Source organism: Giraffa tippelskirchi, chromosome 4, assembly GCF_054371585.1.
Source record: "Giraffa tippelskirchi isolate mGirTip1 chromosome 4, T2T-mGirTip1v1.2.pri, whole genome shotgun sequence".
NCBI lineage: Eukaryota > Metazoa > Chordata > Mammalia > Artiodactyla > Giraffidae > Giraffa > Giraffa tippelskirchi.
In genome coordinates this window covers 136810640-136831761 of record NC_137278.1, presented here as the reverse complement: position 1 = coordinate 136831761, position 21122 = coordinate 136810640, and the positions used below count along the sequence as shown (strand labels likewise).

The 21122-nt window shown below is 36.6% G+C and overlaps 1 protein-coding gene across 12 annotated transcripts in view; it reads right to left on the bottom strand.

Moving 5' to 3' along the window:
* Positions 1-723: 723 nt before the first annotated feature.
* The window catches only part of NELL2 (neural EGFL like 2), a 457071-nt gene continuing 436672 nt past the window's right edge, over positions 724-21122 (bottom strand). For all 12 annotated transcript variants that reach the window (XM_081593579.1, XM_081593571.1, XM_081593572.1 and 9 more), the window contains 4 exons: positions 17004-17197; positions 12661-12837; positions 10727-10951; positions 724-1429 (listed from right to left, as the gene is read on the bottom strand). In XM_081593579.1, the coding sequence (XP_081449705.1) occupies positions 1379-1429; positions 10727-10951; positions 12661-12837; positions 17004-17197 (647 nt within the window). In that variant the 3' untranslated portion in view covers positions 724-1378. The remainder of the gene's footprint in view (positions 1430-10726; positions 10952-12660; positions 12838-17003; positions 17198-21122) is intronic.

Sequence of the window (21122 nt, the reverse complement as noted above, 5' to 3'; positions counted from 1 at the left end):
ATAATCCCTCCTAACATTGAGATTCTTTAAATTTTTATATCAAATTGTGAAGGACAAATTTTTGAAGATATTCCTAACCCTCACATACTCCTTTCCTTATGGACATCAGTCAGAGTCCTGGCAGGAAACAGATGGCACGCTCAAGCTGGCTAATTAAAGAGAGTTTAACAAAGGGACCATTTATAAAGAGGCGACAGGGAACAGGGAAAACAAGAAACTGAACAGATACCCACAAAGACAAAACAGCCAGAGTTGTTATTATCCCTAAAGCCAGAAGAAGCAAAATAGAAGTTGGGAGAGGGTAGCTGAACAGGGAGGGCCACCTGTCAGGGGATGTCGCCTTCAGTGACACAGCTAATCATGGCAGTGACCTGACAGGAAAACAGCCAGCAGAGTAAATGGCCAAACTTTCTCTTTCTGATATCCTGCTGGTGGTCACCATTAGTCAAACTGAATCAGAATTCAGAGGACAACAGAAACTATTAATATGATATACATAAGTCAGTCCTCAGGATATGAGGTAGGGTAAAAGGCAACCTAGGGGATCCACAGAGGCAGAACAAAGGTATCCTTCACACCCCATATTTAGGCATGTAATATAGCAAAAATCACCTTTCAGTTTGGGAGGTGGGAGTGTTTCATCAGCAGAACTAGAAAGCAATTTGTATGTTGAAGAATGTGTGGGGGAAAAGGAACACATTAAGCAAACACCGGGACATGTTATAAGGTAAGAGAAATATTTATTTAATTTTACACAAGAACGAGCTTATACTGAACAAATTCAACCAAATATTAAGTGCAGTAAAACAAGGAAATAGGGATGAGTTCTCTTGTTAGAAAATATTAAGTAACCATGCCTGTGCATTATTTTTATCATGACAATAACGTTTCAGATTTCTTCTCAGAGTGTATATTGTACATATAACATGTTATAGCTTCTTTGCTTTGCTTCTGAAAATAGAACTCATTCACTGCCTTACATTTTATTTTTTGCAGTGAAGAACTGAACTGATTCATGAAGATTCTGATCTAGAGGAGTATTTTCTGCACCAGTGAAGCCAGAGGTTTCCAAAACTCCCATAAGCTCAGGCTTTATGTCCAGGGGTCATGGTATGTGTTTCACACCCATTCCTCTACATGCTTGACGTCAGACACCACTGAGGTGGAATTCTGGTCTAGTTTTGCCCCAAGTCTTTTCCTTTTGTGATTTTTCTCAAGCTCCATGAATTTCATAATTGAAAGTTCACTCAGCTAATAACAATGCTGCACTTAGCTGCCCACAAATCATCCACTTTAAGTTTTACCTTTTTTTTTTTTTTTTGGTCTTTTTAATGAAAGAACATTCTTTAAACAGAAATTTCCAGTGAGACAGTTAACTTCACAGTTCCTGAAGGCACTGTGGATCCACTGAGCAACAGATGTGGCCATTCTAGAGAAAAGACAGGGGAAAAAGGCACAGTATGAATTTTTAAGCCATTAGTCAGTACTCACTGATTGTTACATATAACATAACTGAATGGTTTATTTGTTACTTATATGCTCCTGAAAGTTCAATGTCCTAATCACTTTTCATGTCTCACTTAAAAACCAACTATGGCCAGTTATTTGTGGTAAATCATAGGCTAGCTTTATTTACTCCATGGCACTCTCTTAGATCACATTTGTTCTTTTATTTGCCCATTCAAAAAATAAGCACTGAGTAAACTCAGCCCTAGACATGCTGATGAATAAAGCAGACATGGCTGCTGCTCTCACAGGACAGGACCTATAGTTTTATCCATTAATAATCAAATGTGCAATCAAAAATTGTAAAAAGTGCTAGAAAAGAAACAAACTAGGTGATGTTATGAGATTAATAAAAAGTCTGGCTACTTAGATTGGGTGGCCAGAATAGAATTCTATATAGAAGTGATGCTTAAACCAAGACCTCAAGACAGTTCTGTGAAAAGTTATGCCAAGAGCACAGGGAACAGAAGGAGTAAAGGCTTTAAAGTGAAAAGAATTTTATGTAGTTAAGAAGCCTAAAAAGGTTCTGTCTTGGCAAGAATTCTAAGCTGGTAAAGAAAACTGTAGCAATGAGACAAGGAAAACAGGGAAGAGCCAAATAAGCATAATTGGTTTTTATAACAAAGTACCAAAATAGTATTAAAAATAGTATAAAGAAGGCTGAACACCGAAGAGTTGATGCTTTTGAACTGTGGTGTTGGAGAAGACTCTTGAGAGTCCCTAGGATTGCAAGGAGATTAAACCAGTCAATCCTAAAGGAAATCAACTTTCAATATTCATTGGAAGGAATGATGCTGAAGCTGCAAAACTTTGGCCACCTGATGCAAAGAGCCTACTCATTGGAAAAGATCCTGATGCTGGGAAAGATTGAAGGCAAAAGGAGAAAGCGGCGGCAGAGGAAGAGACGGTTAGATAGCATCAGCAAACTCCGGGAGATACCGGAGGACGGAGGAGCCTGGTGTGCTACAGTCCATGAGGTTGCGGAGGTGGACACGACTTAGCAACTGAACAATGACAGCCAAAATAGTATAATGTATTACAGAAAAGAAAAAAATTGTATCTTATTCTTTTGAATTTTTGCACTCTTACTTTCTTCCACTGGCTCACTAATAATAAGGATAATGTTAGTATTGTTACCACAATCACAAGATGATATCCTTCTACTTTTTGAGTGCATACTCTGTGTCAGAAACTTCACCAGACACTTTAAATACATTATCTAATTTCAACCTCAGAGCATTCCCAGTAGGATCACTATTAATAGTGATGATTTTTAGGTTCAGAAACTGAAGATCAGAAAGCTTAAATATCATGTCCAAAATCTCACAGCTAATATAAGGGTACAACTGGGATTAAAATACAGGTTAGTCTGACTCTAAAACTCATCTTCTATTTGATATATTCTCTCAGATAATGAACTTTACATGATTGAAAATGTATCAGACCTTAATATGATAAAACCAAAAGGTTCAGATAAAACTTAAGAAAGAACTTTGATACTTTAGCTTTTGTTGAAGCTTACCAAATGAGAGAAAAGACATTCTATATTCAAGAAGAATATTATCAATTTAACTTAATCCTCTTTCCTTTGAAATTGTTATTAAGCAGAATTCTTACTCTGATGGCAAAAAAGTGTGACAGACAACCATTTCTTAGCTCTCTAGCAGTGCTTTAGAGCTTTGTTGTTATGCTCAGAGGCTGAGAATTTCTGACCATAACCTGATCACATGATCTTTCCCAATTCACTGACCCAGTGAAGGGAGAGGTGTACCAGTTCCCAAGGATATCAATTCCTCAAATTGTATGAATTTTGAGAGCGAGTTAGGGAAATTTCTGGAGTATAAGTAGATTTTAGGAAGAGAAGATATATTTCCCCAAATCTTCGAGTAGTATTTTTCTTATTCCCTATCAGTATATTCTGCTATAGGAACATGAGTGCTACAGATCATGCTATTGAGAGCTCCTCAATTAGGGAAACCTAGTTGATATAAGAAAGAGTAATAAAATATTCCACTGGGGTTCCAATTTCAGTAATGGCATAGTTACTTATACAAGACTATCTCTCATATGGATAACTATAAAGTTTGGACAAAATATAAAAATTATTTAAATCAGTGAATTAGTGACTAAAAGGAAGCAGATACTGGAGGAATTTCAATCTCTGAAAGGAGGAAAATGTATTGTGTGAGACTCATTTCTACCTGGCATTTTCCCTTAGAGCACTGTCTAGTCTGTGAAACTTAGGATAACTACAACTCAAGCAGAAAGCCACAATCTGATAGGCTTCAGATGTTGGAGGACAACATTTAGGGCTGCCAGGGTGCCTGAAAATTCAGAAGGAAATATCTTAGAAAGGAGGGAATGAATCAGCATGTAAGCTCCCCTCAAATCAGTGGCTGGTCTTTGAATTCCAGAGGAGACTCTAAAAAGACAATCAGAGAGTCACAGCTTGAAGTTGGAAAGCTCTGAGCAGATATTTCAGATGCTGCTCCCTGTGAGTAGTAGTGCTTAAAATCTGTGTCCTACCAAGTTAGAAGGGACTGATAAAAAATTTCAGGCTTTCATGTTTAGGAATGAAACAGTCTCAAGATTAAGAGATTCACCTTAGAACTAAGGATACATCTGGAATAGATCTAACTAATATAAAGTCCAGCCTTCTCAACTGCAAGTTTATTGGCTGTAATTTGAAATCTGCTAGAATGACAATAGTCTTCAGGGGAAGTTAACAGAATGGAGGGTCTATACTACATATTGTCCATAATACCTAATAAACCATAACCATTGTTAGATATGTGAAAAGAAAAAAAGAGAAAAAAGTGACTCATCAAGAGAAAAAGTAGTGAAAGAGAAATGACTCAGAGTAAATCCAGTTGGTGTAAATGCAGATAAAGACTGTAGCCACCAGGCTCCTCTGTCCATGGAATTTTCCAGGCAAGAATATTGGAGTGAGTAGCCATTCTCTTCTCCAGGGGATCTTCCTGAACCAGGGATTGAACCTGGGTCTCCTGTATTACAAATGGATTCTTTACCATCTGAGCCATCAGGGAAACCCAGATAGAGACTAGAAAGTATCTATTACAAATGTGTACAAAGATGTTAAGAAAAAAAAAAAGGTTATAATGAATGAAAAGGTTGTAAATTGCAGCAGAGTAATGAAACTAAAAATTAAATAAAAATTCTGGAACTGAAAAGTACAGTATTTGAAATGAAAAATTTATTGGATGGGCTTAACGGATTAGAGATGGCAGAAGTAATCTGTAAATTTGAAAAGAAATTATCCCATCTTTAAAACAAAGAGAAAAGGATCAAAATAAAAATAGAATCTCAGTGACCTTCAGGGTAATATTAAACCATATAACACGTGTGTGATTGGAGCCCCAGGAGAATAAGAGGGAGAAAGTGTGGCAGACAAAATATCTGAAGAAACAATGGCCAAATTTTTCTCAGATTTGGTGAGAAAAAAAATCAGCTCAGATATTCAAAAAGCCCAGCAAATCCCAAAGAGAACAAAGACAAAAAAAATCACACTTAAGTGTATCACAGTCAAAATTATAAAAACCAAAGGTTTTTGGTTATATTATTATTTTAGTTGTTACATAGGCCAACAACAAAAAATAACAATATAAAGAGTTATAGTTAAGAATCTAAAAGAAAAATTAAAATTGAATAATAGAAAAACTTATATAAAACTAATATAAAAATAAACACAAGGAAAGCAAGTGGATACTTTCCTTGGATATGTAAGGATATAAAAAAACCAACACATGGAACCAGCAGAAAACAAATTGCAAAATGGTGGCCCCTAAATACACAAATGTCAAAACAACATCAAATACAAATCGACTAAACACTTCAGTTAAAAGACAGAAACTGTCACACTGGATTAAAAAGTAAGAACTATTTATATATTATCTATAACAATGCATTCTAAATATAAAACTATAGACAGGTTGAAAGTTGGTGAATCAAAACAATATAGTGTGTGGTTACCTAAGTACCAGACAAAACTGACTTCTTGTTTAGAAATCTTGTTAGAGATAAAGAAGGACATTACATAATGATAAACTGGTCAATTCACCATTAGACATAAAACAATACATACTGTGTGATACACATATGAATTTTTAAATAGGCAAAATACACTTGTTGTAATGAAATAAAATTGAGGTTTCCTACAGGAATAGGTATTGCCTAGAAGGGGGCGAAAAGGTACTTGCTAGACTGTTGAAAACATTCTATATTTTGATTCATCAAACTTAAAAAATTTGCACAAAATCGCTACGTATTTCACCTTAATAAACATTACCTTGATAAAACTTAGAATAAAAGGTGATCCACTGAAACTTAGGTTGCTACGAATAGTAACCATCCACTGCCATAACATTAAAAATCTAATTATTTTTATATAACAGTCAGTTTCCTTAACACCCTGTTATTTCTGGCTATATTTTATTGGTAAAGAAGTCATAAGTCTTTGCATACTAAACTCTATAAAATCAAGATTAGAAGACAGTTGACTTTCAGCTTTCAGTAAAATGTTTCTATATAACATACACTAAGCATAAAATATTTTATTAGCACATATATTTAATATAATTTTTATAAAACACTGTTATTAATACATTTATGTTTATAAATTACATAACAGATAGAATAAATATACATGTAATTATAATATATGTACACATATGTTCTATAAATTGTTGTTGTTCAGTTGCTAAGTCATGTCTGACTGTTTGTGACCCTATGCACTGCAGCACACGAGGCTTCCCTGTCTATAAATAATCTACATAAAAATGAATATATTTTAAATTCTGCTATTATCAATATTTTAGTATATCCTCATAGATGTCATTTCATATTTCTCTATTTTCAGCCTTCTTATAATCAAAGTGCATATATAATCACACAGAGTATTTTTATCTTAATTTTTATTATAAGCATTGTTGGTACTTGAATGATTGAATGATGCAATCATATAATTACATATAATGCATAGTTGTAGTATTATATGTTACATTTTGTTGCTGTTCAATCACTCAATCATGTCCCACTCTGCAACCCATGGACTGTAGCACTCCATACCTCCCTCCTTCACTACCTCCTGGAGTTTACGTTATATCATATGCTGTGTGCTTAGCTGCTCAGTTGTGTCTGACTCTTCATGGCTCCATGGACTGTAGCCCACCAGGCTTCTCTGTCCATGCGGAATCTCCAGGCAAGAATACTGGAGTAGGTTGCCATGCCCTCATCATAATTTATTTAACCATTTTTCCATTGTTGGGTATTTTGGTTTCTTTTGGATTCTGCATGCCAATTAATGTTGAGGTGAATATTATGATGCACATAGTTTGTTCCATATTTTAGATTATTTCTTTTGGTTGGATTCTGAGATTCAGGATTAATAAGATTTTCTGGATATTTCTGTGGAGATGGGGATGGGACTAGGAGGTATATGTGTGGCTCTTGATGGTATTTTTCAATGTCACTAACGCTGCAAAAGAACTATAATTCCACTACATCACTGCTAACATTGGAAATTATTATGAAATTTTTTTTTACTGTAGTATGTGGAAATAATAAATCATTATGTTAGTTCATATCTGTTTCAATTATTTAAAAGCTGAATGCTCTCCTCTTTCTTAACAGTTGTATTTTTTAGTGAATTGTTTATTCATCTTCTGTTATTTATGGGAAAATAAGTATTTTTAATTTTCATGTTTTTAATCTAATAAAGACATCATATCTGCTGAACATATTTTCCCAGTCTCTAGTTGTGATTTTATACTTTGCTAATTTTGTCTATCTATAGAAGCTCTAAATTTTTTGAGGTATATTTTATCACTTTTAAGTTAGAAAAGGCATCTCCCTTCTAGAATTTTGATAAATATTTGATTACTTATCTTTGTTTTATTTTTAATATCTAACACTTTTTCCACATGGGAATTTTTTTGATACATAGCATACTAGTATAGACAACTTACATCCCTCAAATTGCTATCCAGTCATTCCAGTATTTATAGAATAATCCTTTCTTCTCTTTTGATCTACAAAGCTCTTCTGACTATATGGCTCCTTGGTAGCTCAGATGGTAAAGAATCTCCCTGCAATGCAGGAAATCTGGGTCCTGATCCCTGGGTCAGGAAGATCCCCTGGAGAATGGAATGGCAACCCAATCTAGTATTCTTGCCTGGAGAATTACATGGACAGAGAAGCCTGGCTGGCTATAGTCCATGGGGTCGCAAAGAGCTGGATACTACTGAGTTGACTAACACTTTCACTTTTTATTTGCCTCCTGGTGGCTCAGACGGTAAAGAATCTGCCTACAATTCAGGGGTCCCGGGTTTGATCCCTGGGTTGGAAAGATCCCTTGGAGAAGGAAATGGTGACCCATTCCAGTATTCTTGCCTGACCCTCTAATACCTCCTCCTTCCTTATTTATCAACTGGGTACATCCCTCTTTATTGCCTGGAGCTCAAAGCACAATTGCCTGAAAGCTCTCTGGAGTTGTGTAGTCTCTATCAGATTTAGGAAAGACAGTATTAGTAATTCATTTTTGATGTGGGTTCAACTTCTGAGTGAAGGAAATATATATTTTTTTAACCTAAGCAATTTAAATTTAAAGACATCTTTAAAAAGGAAAGGGAAGCTCTTAACTCTATTTCTCCCAGCTAACTCCTAATTCCTCAGGAAGTAAAATTGGTTCACTTGTTGGACAGCCTCTCAGCACAGTTCATTCCTCCTTCAGAGTGCCCTTCACAGTGAGTAATGTTGTCTCTATCTGTTTCAGGACTTAATGTTTTTGTTGTCCACTACCAACAATAATAATAGCCAACATTTATTGAGCACTTACTCTGAATGTGTATGAAACGTATAGGAAACTTTTTGTGGGGACCTTTTCACTTAATTCTTAAAGCAACTTTCTCAAGTAGGTAATATAATTATTCTTATGTAAGTAACATTATTATTCCAAGTTTTAGGTGAGAAAAATGGAGTCACAGAGAGATTTATAAATGTCCCTTGAGGTGACATTGCTAGTGTGGTGGACCAGGCTCTGAATCCAGGTAGCCTGATTTCAGATGCCCCATTCTTCACCTCTAGACCAGTGCTTTCCTACAGAATATTCTGCCATGATAGAATTGTTCTCTGCATGTGCTGTCTACTATGATAGCCACGAGCACATGTGAGCACTTGAAATGTGGCTCGTGTGACTGAGGAACTGGAGTTTTAATTTAATTTCAATGAATTTAAATAGCCACATGTGGCTTCTGACTACAGTACTGGATAGCAGAGCTCTATATGATAACCTGCTGCGGAAAAATTTCCAGGGGCAATTTTTGCTGTTTTTGGTTATTGTTCTACCCTGGCACAATACCCCACACAACTTGTATTTCATGACTACACCAATAACTCAGATGTGGTAGGATAGAGAGATAATAAGTGCAAATAGTGCTCTGACAGTATCAAATTGTGAAGAATGCTTACTGCCAATGCAATCTCTCAAGCCTATTTGGCATAAATTTTATTTTTAAAATAGCAAAAAATAAATATAATAAAATGACTATTAGGAATACATTTGGTAGCATTGAGCATATTCTTATAACTCAACTTAATAAGAAGGAAAAAAGGAAATGGCATCAAATAGTAACTTCTGAGAAATGGCAGTTATCTGACGAAAAATGAATTTAATGCCAAAATACACTTTCTGGAAACATTTCTACTAGGAGTCAAAAAATCCTAGTTGTTTGTAAGAAGGTGAATAACAAGCTCATTCACACTCTTTACCCCCAGAAAATACTGTAATGTTTTCTGCCTATTACTGATTGCATTTTTCTTGTTGGACATATTTGTCTGAGCTATATCTGGTGTGTTTTACATTGCATCACCCAGTATATATGCTTGTTGTCACTGCTCAGAACAATAATCTAATAGTAGATTAAGAGTGTAAAGAGACTCAAATATCTTTGGCAATTAAATATCAGAAAGTATTTCCCTATTAATCATTAATGCTGAAGTTTCTAGATAATGCACCACTAAATGCACTCAAATGTATTCATATTAAGTGTATATTAAAGCGGCACTGCATATACATTGCTAGTAACTTTTTGTAGTAAAAGTGACTTTCAAATGTGTTAATGCACTTTTAGAAAACTGCATTAAATGTTCTCCCAAAAAGCTGTGCTTGATTGACAAATTGCATTGATTGAAAGAGCTAGAAATTTTGGTGTGAAATAGATAATAATAGCATCTCAAACTTAGAGCATTTCATATTTCTTTGTTGTGTTACATCAAGTCACTCTAGTAAGAAATTTGTACTATGTGAATCTGAATTAAATTGCTCTACTGAAAAAAATTGTTAAATGGAAATGTTCACTTAAAGAACCAGAGCACTTAGAGATATCTGGGTGTGCTATGCTGGGAAAAATCTAACATCTTTGCTTTCTTGTTGTTGTTAAGCTTTCCAGATTATTAGCTTTAGTTTTGATTCTAAAACTTTGACTCTGAAGTGCAATGACCACTGAATCAAATATTTGTAGGAACAATAATCAAAGTAGAAAGCTTTCAACTTTGTCACCATTTTTGAATTCTATATACCCTGTCTACATTATCAGTATTTTTGTTCTCAGTGAAGTAAAAGACGTAATACTTTATTTTCCTATGAGAATAAAAAGAAAAATCTTTATAATGATTTTTCTCCAGTTGTAGGAATAAAATATGGTAAACAAGTCTTAAATTTTTCAACTCAATGTAACTGACCACAACAAACCAAGAAATATGCCCATTTTTGCCATATTGATTTTCACTTTGGAAAACACAGTATGTTTACCTTGTTGATATATCTTATATCATAAAAAGACTAGATAAAATCAATGAAATAATATTGTCCTCTATCATGAAAGAAACATGAAGCTTGGTGTTGTACTATTTTTTTAAAAGATGTGTATAGTTAGATGCTTTAGGGCAATTTACATAGGTTCTTTCTGTTCCAGTGATATAAATAACCATCATTCTGGTTTCAGACCAAGCACCTCCTTCTCCCTGAAAATGCATTAGAGGATGCACAGGTCAGCTTTGGCACTAATTAAGCTGAGTGGTCCTCCTCCCAACTCTGTTTGAACAGTAAATAGGAAGGAAGGTGCTTCTCACTGGCTACATTAATATCTATGATTCCTAGGCACAGCTGGCCAAGTGCTCCCTACTTGAATATAGTGGGTTTTACCTTGCACTGGCAGAGAGTACACTCAGTGCCATGTTTGATCCAAGAGGACCCAGTGAAGCGAACCACATTCATCTCGTCCAAGCAAGTTTTGGTGATGTCATTGCGGATGGTGTCGGCCTGGCAAGGGTCGGTGACACAGCGTGGGCAGCACTCATTCTCCGGGAGGACACTGAATTCACACTCCACCTCTGGGCAAGGCAGGGGCCAACAGTCAACTTCCCCTTGCTATAAGGAAAGCAGATGGACAAGGGTAGAGGGAGAGGGAGGGAGGGAACATAGTGTTTACTGAATACTCAGTTATTCAATTTCTTTGATGGACATTCATACTTAGACCTTCACAGCCATGAATGTTGTAGGGAATCCACACATGAGATCTATACTGTAGATGGATTATGAAACAGTCTTAATGGGTTAAATATGAATAGCAAGAAAGGAAAGCAAAAACCAATTCTCTTAAAACAATCAAATGGGCATGCCCTCTCTTTCCCATGACAAAGAACTGTTTACTACACAGGAGATTTTTACTTAGCTTTTTTGCCTATGAGATGCTTTTTTCTTCCTTTCAATCTTTTACCCTACTTTCTCACTTATTCCCTTCTGCAAAAAGAAAGTTTTGTCCACTGACAAGAAAGTAAACTGAAATATGAAGGAAATTTGACAGTCTGTCTTTGTTCATTTATACATTTCTCAGTGTATGGACTTTGGAAAAAAACCAAAACTAGGAGCTGATTTCAGTCATTTTTATTCCACATGGGAAAATTGTGTGAGATGGATCTTTTTAAAATTTAGTTCCCACCTGTTTCCTATTTTCTTCATAATTCTGAGTCTCATGGTCTTGGGAGATGAAAGCAGCCTTCAGGCACAAAACTGACCTTGCTCTTTCAATTGATTTTTGGGTCGAAAGTATAAAAAGGAAGCAACAAAAAAGCATTGCCTTAAAAATATCCTCACATAAATAGAAAGGAAACTAGTCCTAACTTTAAGACTAGTATCTATGATATGTCTTCTATAAAGACATGTAGATGAATTTCCATTTACATCATGCTGCTGCTGCTAAGTCGCTTCAGTTGTGTCCGACTCTGTGCGACCCCATAGATGGCAGCCCACCAGGCTCTCCCGTCCCTGGGATTCTCCAGGCAAGAATACTGGTGTGGGTTGCCATTTCCTTCTCCAGTGCATGAAAGTGAAAAGTGAAAGTGAAGTCGCTCAGTCATGTCCGACTCTTAGCGACCCCATGGGCTGTAGCCTACCAGGCTCCTCCGTCCATGGGATTTTCCAGGCAAGAGTACTGGAGCGGGGTGCCATTGCCTTCTTCGTTTACACCATAGAAAGAAGGAAAAAATTTGGCCACATGAAAAATGACTGGGGGTCTTCTTACCAAGTTCTTATTTTCTTTTTAACCTATTGTTTCCAGCAGAAGTTTCACACATATATGCATTCAACTCTAACATTCTAATATTTACTGTAAAACAGGGTTCCCACTGGAATAGCATTGACAGTAACAATTTTTAGAAAGAAAAAAGGTATTTTTTTGTTTTTGTTTTTTTAAGTCTGAGCATAATTGACAGAAATAGATTAACAAAAGGTTTACTTGGAAAAAAGGATTTTTTTGAATGCCATTGTTCTGTTCATAACTGTCTTTAAGTAAACCTAAGCTGAGTGGGATTGGGAAAGCGAGGACAGCCTTTTCTTCTTTGGAGCTCTGGAGATTGTCCTGAAAGACTGAGATGGCATGGTATACTGCATCTACCCCTGGATACTCCTTCTCAGGTCCTGAATGCAGAACCATCACCTTGTCATCATAACTAGGTTCACCTTTTGTAACTTCCAACGCTATGGCCGGGTACTGAATATTGGTGGAGGGGCAGGGAAGGCTGCTTTCCTATTTTGATTCTGGGCTTAACGTTTCCTGAACTTTAGGTAGCCAAACTTACCAGGCAGCGGCACTGCTGGCACTTCTGCACCCAGGTGTCGCCACTATTGTACAAGGTTTCCCCATTTTGATGGAGGCACTGACTGCTCAACCTTGGGTCACATTCAGGGCAGCAGAAAAGATCAACTGTGGGATTCTCACAGTCACAGACCATCCGTCGGCACATTACAAATCCATTCTGTATGACCAGGAGAAAAAGTAGTTACCAAAAGCCTCTGTTTCTCAATATACTGATATCATATGTATGTGGGTGTGTCTGTATGTGTGAGTACCTATGTATATAAACATCTATATATACATTATATACATGTACTGTGCTGTGCTAAGTCACTTCATTCATGTCCAACTCTTTGTGAGCCTATGGACCATAGCCTGCCAGGCTCCTCTGTCCATGAGGATTCTCCAGGCAAGAATATTGCAGTGGGTTGTCATTTCCTCCTCCAGAGGAATATATATATAGATATACTCATAATATATCTATATTCATAATTATATCTCTCTATATATACATATATATTACATAATATATCTAAAATCAGGCTTCTCAGGTGGCGCTAGTGGTAAAGAATTCCCCTGTCAATGCAGGAGACGCAAGAGGCACGGGTTCCATCGCTGGGCCAGGAAGATCCCCTGGAGGAGGATATGGCAACCCACTCCAGTATTCTTGCCTGGGAAATCCCATGGACAGAAGAGCCTGGTGGGTTACTGTTCATGGGGCCACAAAGGGTCAGACACAACTGAGTAACTGAGCATCAGCATCATAACTATAATTTCAGATGTTGATTTGGAAGTTTGAGATAACTCACACTGTTTTCTCAATATAACTGATTTTCTTTAAAATTCCTATTTGTAGCTAACATCCAGAAATTACTCAAGCTGGAGAACTTCCAATTTTCTTTCTGCACATTACTGTCTAAATGACTTGACTGGAAAAAATTTTTTCAGAAATAACCAGTATAGAATGATAACCACAGCATGGCTCTTATGTGCAAATAAATTCGTGTATGTATATATAAATTTTTATGTATAGTCAGGAACAAGGCAAGGATGCCCACTTTCACCACTACTATTCAACATAGTTTGGGAAGTTTTGGCCACAGCAATCAGAGCTGAAAAAGAAATAAAAGGAATACAGATAGGAAAAGAAGAAGTAAAACTCTCACTGTTTGCAGATGACATGATCCTCTACATAGAAAACCCTAAAGACTCTACTAGAAAATTACTAGAGTTAATCAATGAATATAGTAAAGTTGCAGGATATAAAATTAACACACAGAAATCCCTTGCATTCCTATACTCCAATAATGAGAAAACAGAACGAGAAATTAAGGAAACAATACCATTCACCATTGCAACAAAAAGAATAAAATACTTAGGAATATATCTACCTAAAGAAACAAAAGACTTATATATAGAAAACTATAAAACACTGATGAAAGAAATCAAAGAGGACACAAACAGATGGAGAAATATACCGTGTTCATGGATTGGAAGAATTAATATAGTGAAAATGAGTATACTACCCAAAGCAATCTATAGATTCAATGCAATCCCTATCAAGCTACCAATGGTATTTTTCACAGAACTAGAACAAATCATCTCACAATTTGTATGGAAATATAAGAAACTTCGTATAGCCAAAGCAATCTTGAGGAAGAAGAATGGAACTGGAGGAATCAACCTGCCTGACTTCAGGCTCTACTACAAAGCCACAGTCATCAAGACAGTATGGTACTGGCACAAAGATAGAAATATAGACCAATGGAACAAAATAGAAAGCCCAGAGATAAACCCACGCACATATGGACACCTTATCTTCGACAAAGGAGGCAAGAATATACAATGGAGAAAAGACAATCTCTTTAACAAGTGGTGCTGGGAAAACTGGTCAACCACTTGTAAAAGAATGAAACTAGAACACTTCCTAACACCATACACAAAAATAAACTCAAAATGGATTAAAGATCTAAACGTAAGACCAGAAACAATAAAACTCCTAGAGGAAAACATAGGCAAAACACTCTCCGACATAAATCACAGCAGGATCCTCCATGACCCACCTCCCAGAATATTGGAAATAAAAGCAAAAATAAACAAATGGGACCTGATTAAAATTAAAAGCTTTTGCACAACAAAGGAAACTATAAGCAAGGTGAAAAGACAGCCTTCAGAATGGGAGAAAATAATAGCAAACGAAGCAACAGACAAACAATTAATCTCAAAAATATACAAGCAACTTCTGCAGCTGAATTCCAGAAAAATAAACGACCCAATCAAAAAATGGGCCAAAGAACTAAACAGACATTTCTCCAAAGAAGACATACAGATGGCTAACAAACACATGAAAAGATGTTCAACATCACTCATTATTAGAGAAATGCAAATCAAAACCACAATGAGGTATCATTTCACACCAGTCAGAATGGCTGCTATCCAAAAGTCTACAAGCAATAAATGCTGGAGAGGGTGTGCAGAAAAGGGAACCCTCTTACACTGTTGGTGGGAATGCAAACTAGTACAGCCACTATGGAGAACAGTGTGGAGATTCCTTAAAAAACTGGGAATAGAACTGCCATATGACCCAGCAATCCCACTGCTGGGCATATACACCGAGGAAACCAGAATTGAAAGAGATGCGTGTACCCCAATGTTCATCGCAGCACTGTTTACAATAGCCAGGACATGGAAGCAACCTAGATGTCCATCAGCAGACGAATGGATAAGGAAGCTGTGGTACATATACACAATGGAATATTACTCAGCCATTAAAAAAATACATTTGAATCGGTTCTACTGAGATGGATGAAACTGGAGCCCATTATACAGAGTGAAGTAAGCCAGAAAGAAAAACAACAATACAGTATACTAATGCATATATATGGAATTTGAAAGATGGTAACGATAACCCTATATGCGAGACAGAATAAGAGACACAGATGCATAGAACAATTTTATGGACTCTGAGGGAGAAGGTGAGGGTGGGACGTTCTGGGAGAATAGCATTGAAACATGTATATTATCATATGTGAAACAGAACACCATTCCATGTTCGATGCATGAGACAAGGGCTCAGGGCCGGGGCAATGGGATGACCCAGAGGGATGGGATGGGGAGGGAGGTGGGTGGGGGATCCAGGAAGGGGAACACATGTAAACCCATGGCTGGTTCATGTCAATGTATGGCAGAAACTATTACAATATTGTAAAGTAGTTAGCCCCCAACTAAAATTAAAAAAAAAAAATTTTTTATGTACTTGTAATTTGAATACTAACTAAAGTTTGTTCTGTGTAAGGGATTGTATGTTTATATTTGGTAGGTAGTCATCAAGTTTTACATATTATTAAGTTTATAGATATGTTAACCTTATAATTTGTACAAGCTGTTATCAATTTCCTTAATAATAGTTGAGTCTTTGATATTATTATTTAACTATAATTTAAATTTCCATTATCAACTGGGTACACAGAACACCTCTCTAAAACTGAAATATAACCCAAATAGCTGTTTTTTCACTTGCAGGCCATAGCATGTTCATTTTGGCTTCATTTATGCATTCATTCAAATATGACATTGTGACTATAAAAACATTAGCCTAGTTAGAATCAAAATTTTATCATTGAATAGATAAACACATCGTGGTATTTCTGTACAAGGGAACACTATTCAGTAATAAAAAGGTTACTTACACAGGTAATGAATATAATTGAGTATCAAAGCATAATGCTGAGACAAATGTCAGACACAGAAGAATATGTATAGTTTTCGTCTTATATACCTGGGGGATTATTTCCAGGTTGCAGGTGGATACCAAAATCCATGGATGCTCAAGTCCCTTATATAAAACGGCATAGTATTTGCATATAAACTATACATAATCTCCCATATACTTTAAATTATTTCTAGATTACTTATAATATCTAATATAATATAAAACTTTTGTATAAAGTCGCTAGGGTCAGGAAAATGAAAGTTTTGCTTTTCAGAACTTTCTGGAATTTTTTTTCTCAAGTATTCTTGATCCACAGTTGGCTGAATCCATGAATGCAGATCCTGCAGATACGGAAGACCAACTTTGTTATATGATTTCACTTATATGAGACTGTAGAAAATACAAATCTAATCTATAGAAACAGGAAACAGTGTTTACTTATGTCTGGGGCTATGGGATTAAGAAAGGGCAGAGGCCAGCCAATTTGGGTAGATGAAAATGTTATGTTATATTAATCATGCAGAGGTTAATCAGACGTATGCATTTGTTTATCAAGCTGTACACTTGAAATATATGCAAATTACATGCAAATTACATCTTGATAAAAATGGTTACAATGTTTTGTTTATACCAACCTGACATGAACACACAGAACACCGGTCATTTTCCAGCACCCAAATCTGACCGTTGTGCTTAATTTTTCCATCGTGGATGCAATCCCCTGTGCAATTTTTTCCATGAGGACATCGGCAATCATATCCACCATCCAAGTTAAAGCAAATGGTGTCATTGGCACAGCTGTGCCTCCCAGTCCCACACTCGTCAATATCTACAGCCAAGAAAAAACAGCAGGCAACGTGCTTAGAATATGCTCTGTTTCAAATAACTGTGATCAGGCAAGTTGTCTCCTGACATAAAGCATTCAACTGTAAATTAATTTTCATCTTACTGGCATGTATTTCCTATTAATGCTGACTAAAGCAATGTTAATGATCTTGGGATTTCACAGGAAAATATTATCATACTTGATTTCAAACACCAAATAACCTTGGCTAGATTTTCAACTTTTATATCTCTGTAAACATCATTAGGCTTTATGAAACACTTATTTTTTTAAAAGTTAGGGCTAGGACTCAATGTATCAAACACAGTTTGGCAGTGGAAATTCTAAAAGTGCTTATGTTTTTTTAATTGGCAAAATCATCCTCAATGTTAAAAAGGTGTTTCCAGAAAATCCCTTCTTCATGGGAGATGAAATGCTATGGAAGCCCTGAGGTATTTTCATTCAGTTTCAAGTCCTGTTCTCACAGCCATGTTACTGTCAAGTAAGCTCTTTCCAGTATTCTGCTCAGGTGTTCTTCCTTTAATGGTCCAGACATTTGCACACTGTCCTTACACCCTGCCCTTCAACCATGGAAAGGCAAGTAATCACAAGCAATCAGCATCTCTTACAAAGAATTCCCCACTTCTCAGCTTTCCCTTTTCATATCATCATTTCATCTCCTGCCTGACTCAACTGGCACCTGCCCATTCTTCACCTGACTTCACCTACTCCATGGCAATCATAGCCTGAAGCATTTTCATACAGATGAAAAGCAAACATATGTTGACCCACAGATCAGGTCCAAGCGAGGAGATGTGATTCATTTTACTTATCCCCATCATTTAAAGGTCATAAGCCAAAATCATTCCAGGGATATTGTATGAGTGGCAGTAAGGAGTTATTTCCTATTTCATCTGAGTAAAGGTCAAGAAAAAAGAACTAAATCACAGCAGGAAAAAAGGGATAGAGAGAAGATGGAATGTATAGCTTTTAACCAGCAGAATATACACTGATTTTCCTTCAAAATTATAGTATTTAGTAACTATCTTTCTTAAATGGTTTGATTTCAACATTGTAGAGGAAATAAACTAGTCATGATTATATTTTAGCCACATTTCAATTCCTAAATATTTAAATTCTATCATATATGTATATATATCTTAATATACTTTAAATATCTGCTAATATAAGGACATTATTCCATTAATGACAATGGCTGGACTTGAATAATCATTTCATTTTGCCTGACATTTAAAATAAAATTTCTACTAACAGGTTTGTTGTTTGGTTAAAAGCAGAGAAAGTCCTTGGATTTAGTGCAGAAGATGAAGAGATTTTTAGGTACAAAGAGAATATGTACTCAAAGCATATTAACAATAAAGAAATAGAATTAAAAGTTGCTTACAACAATGGTTGGCATGTACTTGTCATACCTAGAGAAATATTAATATTTAAGCAGAAACATCATAATGGACTAACTCTTACCTTTTGCTATCCTATGAGATTTGAATTAATTTGAACTTACCTTACCTTTCTTGCTTATTATCTACACTGGGTTTCTCAATGCAGAGACTATTCTCAACTGAATGGTAGTATAGGATTTTGAATTTATTTTTATACAGTTTTATTGTAAGATTCCTACTCTACATATACATGAAGAGTGTATATTCTGCTTTGAAAATTATACTATAGTATATAGAAATTCCAACTTTAAAAATATTGATTATTTCTTTAGTGAGATTGGAGAAATAATGTTGCCAAAGCCAGTGGTCAAGTCTCAGTTCCTGTCTTCAGCTGACTGCAGTTTCTGACATAGGTCCTTTCCTCTCCCTGACAAATTTCATCTACTTGCTTCCTATCACACTAGGATACCAAAGCTGAAGCTCTAATACTTTGGCCACCTGATGGAAAGAGCCAAATCATTGGAAAAGACCCTGATGCTAGGAACCATTGAAGGCAGGAGGAGAAGGGGGCGACACAGGATGAGATGGTTAGATAGCATTACCAACTCAATGGACATGAATTTGAGCAAACTCCAGGAGATAGCAAAGGACAGGGAAGCCTGGCATGCCGCAGTCCATGGGGTCACAAAGAGTCAGACGCTACTGAGCAACAATATCGTATTGGTAGCTCTTTCTGAATCTTTCTTCTGCCCACATACACATTCTCCAGGTGTGGCAAAAACATTATGGATAAGATTTAGGCAAGCAAAGAGGAGGTGAAGAGTGGTCTAGTCAGAGGTAAGAGTGTGTTTGAGCCCCAAAGTTCAGAGCCATTAAGTGTATTAGAGAATCAGAAGTGTTGGTATGACTTAAATGGCCAGGGAGAGCAGAGTGGGGAGACATGCTGAAGGGTTCTCAGGGCTCAGTTAAAAGTCATGTTATAAGAAACCTTAACCTTATAATGAAGGCAATCAAATGTCCTTTTAGGGAATTGCAAAAAAGCTATTCACATATCCATCTTAGAAAGATTCCTTTGGCTTCCTTTTGGAAAAGGGACTTAAAATGGATTAGAACTTTCAATTAGAAGACCAATTAGTAGACTGTTCAGTATTCCAGGAAAGAGATGGTCATATAATAAAAGTAAACACCAAATTCTAAGTACATTCATATAACGACTCATTTAATCCTCACAATAACTGTGAAAAGTACAATTATAATCCCCATTGTATAGATAAGGGAAGTGAGGCATAGACATGTTGCATAACTTTCTCAAGATCACACAGCTAGTAAGGTATAGATAGAGCACAGAGGGGAACCCAACCTGTCAGGCTCCAAGTCTGTGTTCTTAGGCATAATGCTGTACTGAATAGTAGCAGTGGGGATGCATACATAGAAACAACAAAGATAAAGCCATTTAGTGATTTGTTGGCTTCAGAGACTAAGGAGAGAGAGGGGTCATGAATTATTAGATTTCTGGCTTGGAAAATTTGGTAGATGCAATTTACACAATGAAGAGCAAGATTTTGATAGGGAGTGGTAGTGTTGCAGAGAAGAACCAATTCTGACTCCATGTTGGAACTCTTTGCTTGACTTGCTTTACCTTGCTGTTTTCATAATCATTCAATAATGGCCTATCTAAGAGGTCCCGCCCCTGTCTGACTGTTAAACTAAAGTGCCTTTGTTCAGCTCACAGAGAATCGGCCCTTGTCCACCTGTGAAAAGAAGAGATTAACACATCCCTTCCCTGATTCCCTGGAGAAGGAAATGGCAACCCACTCCAGGATTTTAGCCTGGAAAACTCTATGGACAGATTAGCCTGGTGGGCTACAGCCCAAGGGGTCGCAGAGAGTCAGACACAACTGAACGACTAACAATTTCACTTTCTTTCACTGATGCTTGCCATTCCCAGAGATGTTTTGTATGACTAATGGCTTTTTTTTTTTTTACTTTATTTACTCATTGCTTTTCCCTCTGTTCACATACTGTTGAAGCCTAGCTTGAAGGATTTTGAGCATTACGTTGCTAGTAGGCTGCTGCTGCTGCTAAGTTGCTTCAGTCGTGTCTGACTCTGTGCAACCCCATAGACGTCAGCCCACCAGGCTCTCCCATCCCCGGGATTCTCCAGGCAAGAACACTGGAGTGGTTTGCCATTTCCTTCTCCAGTGCATGAAAGGGAAAAGTGAAAGTGAAGTTGCTCAGTCGTGTCCGACTCTTAGCAACCCCATGGACTGAAGCCTACCAGGCTCCTCCGTCCATGGGATTTTCCAGGCAAGAGTACTGGAGTCGGGTGCCGTTGCCTTCTCCGACTAGTAGGCTAAATGAGTGCAATTGTACGGTAGTTTGAACATTCTTTGGCATTGCCTTTCTTTGGGATTGGAATGAAAACAGACCTTTTCCAGTCCTGTGGCCACTGCTGTGTTTTCCAAATTTCCTGGTATATTGAATGCAGCACTTTCACAGCATCATCTTCTAGGATTTGAAATAGTTCA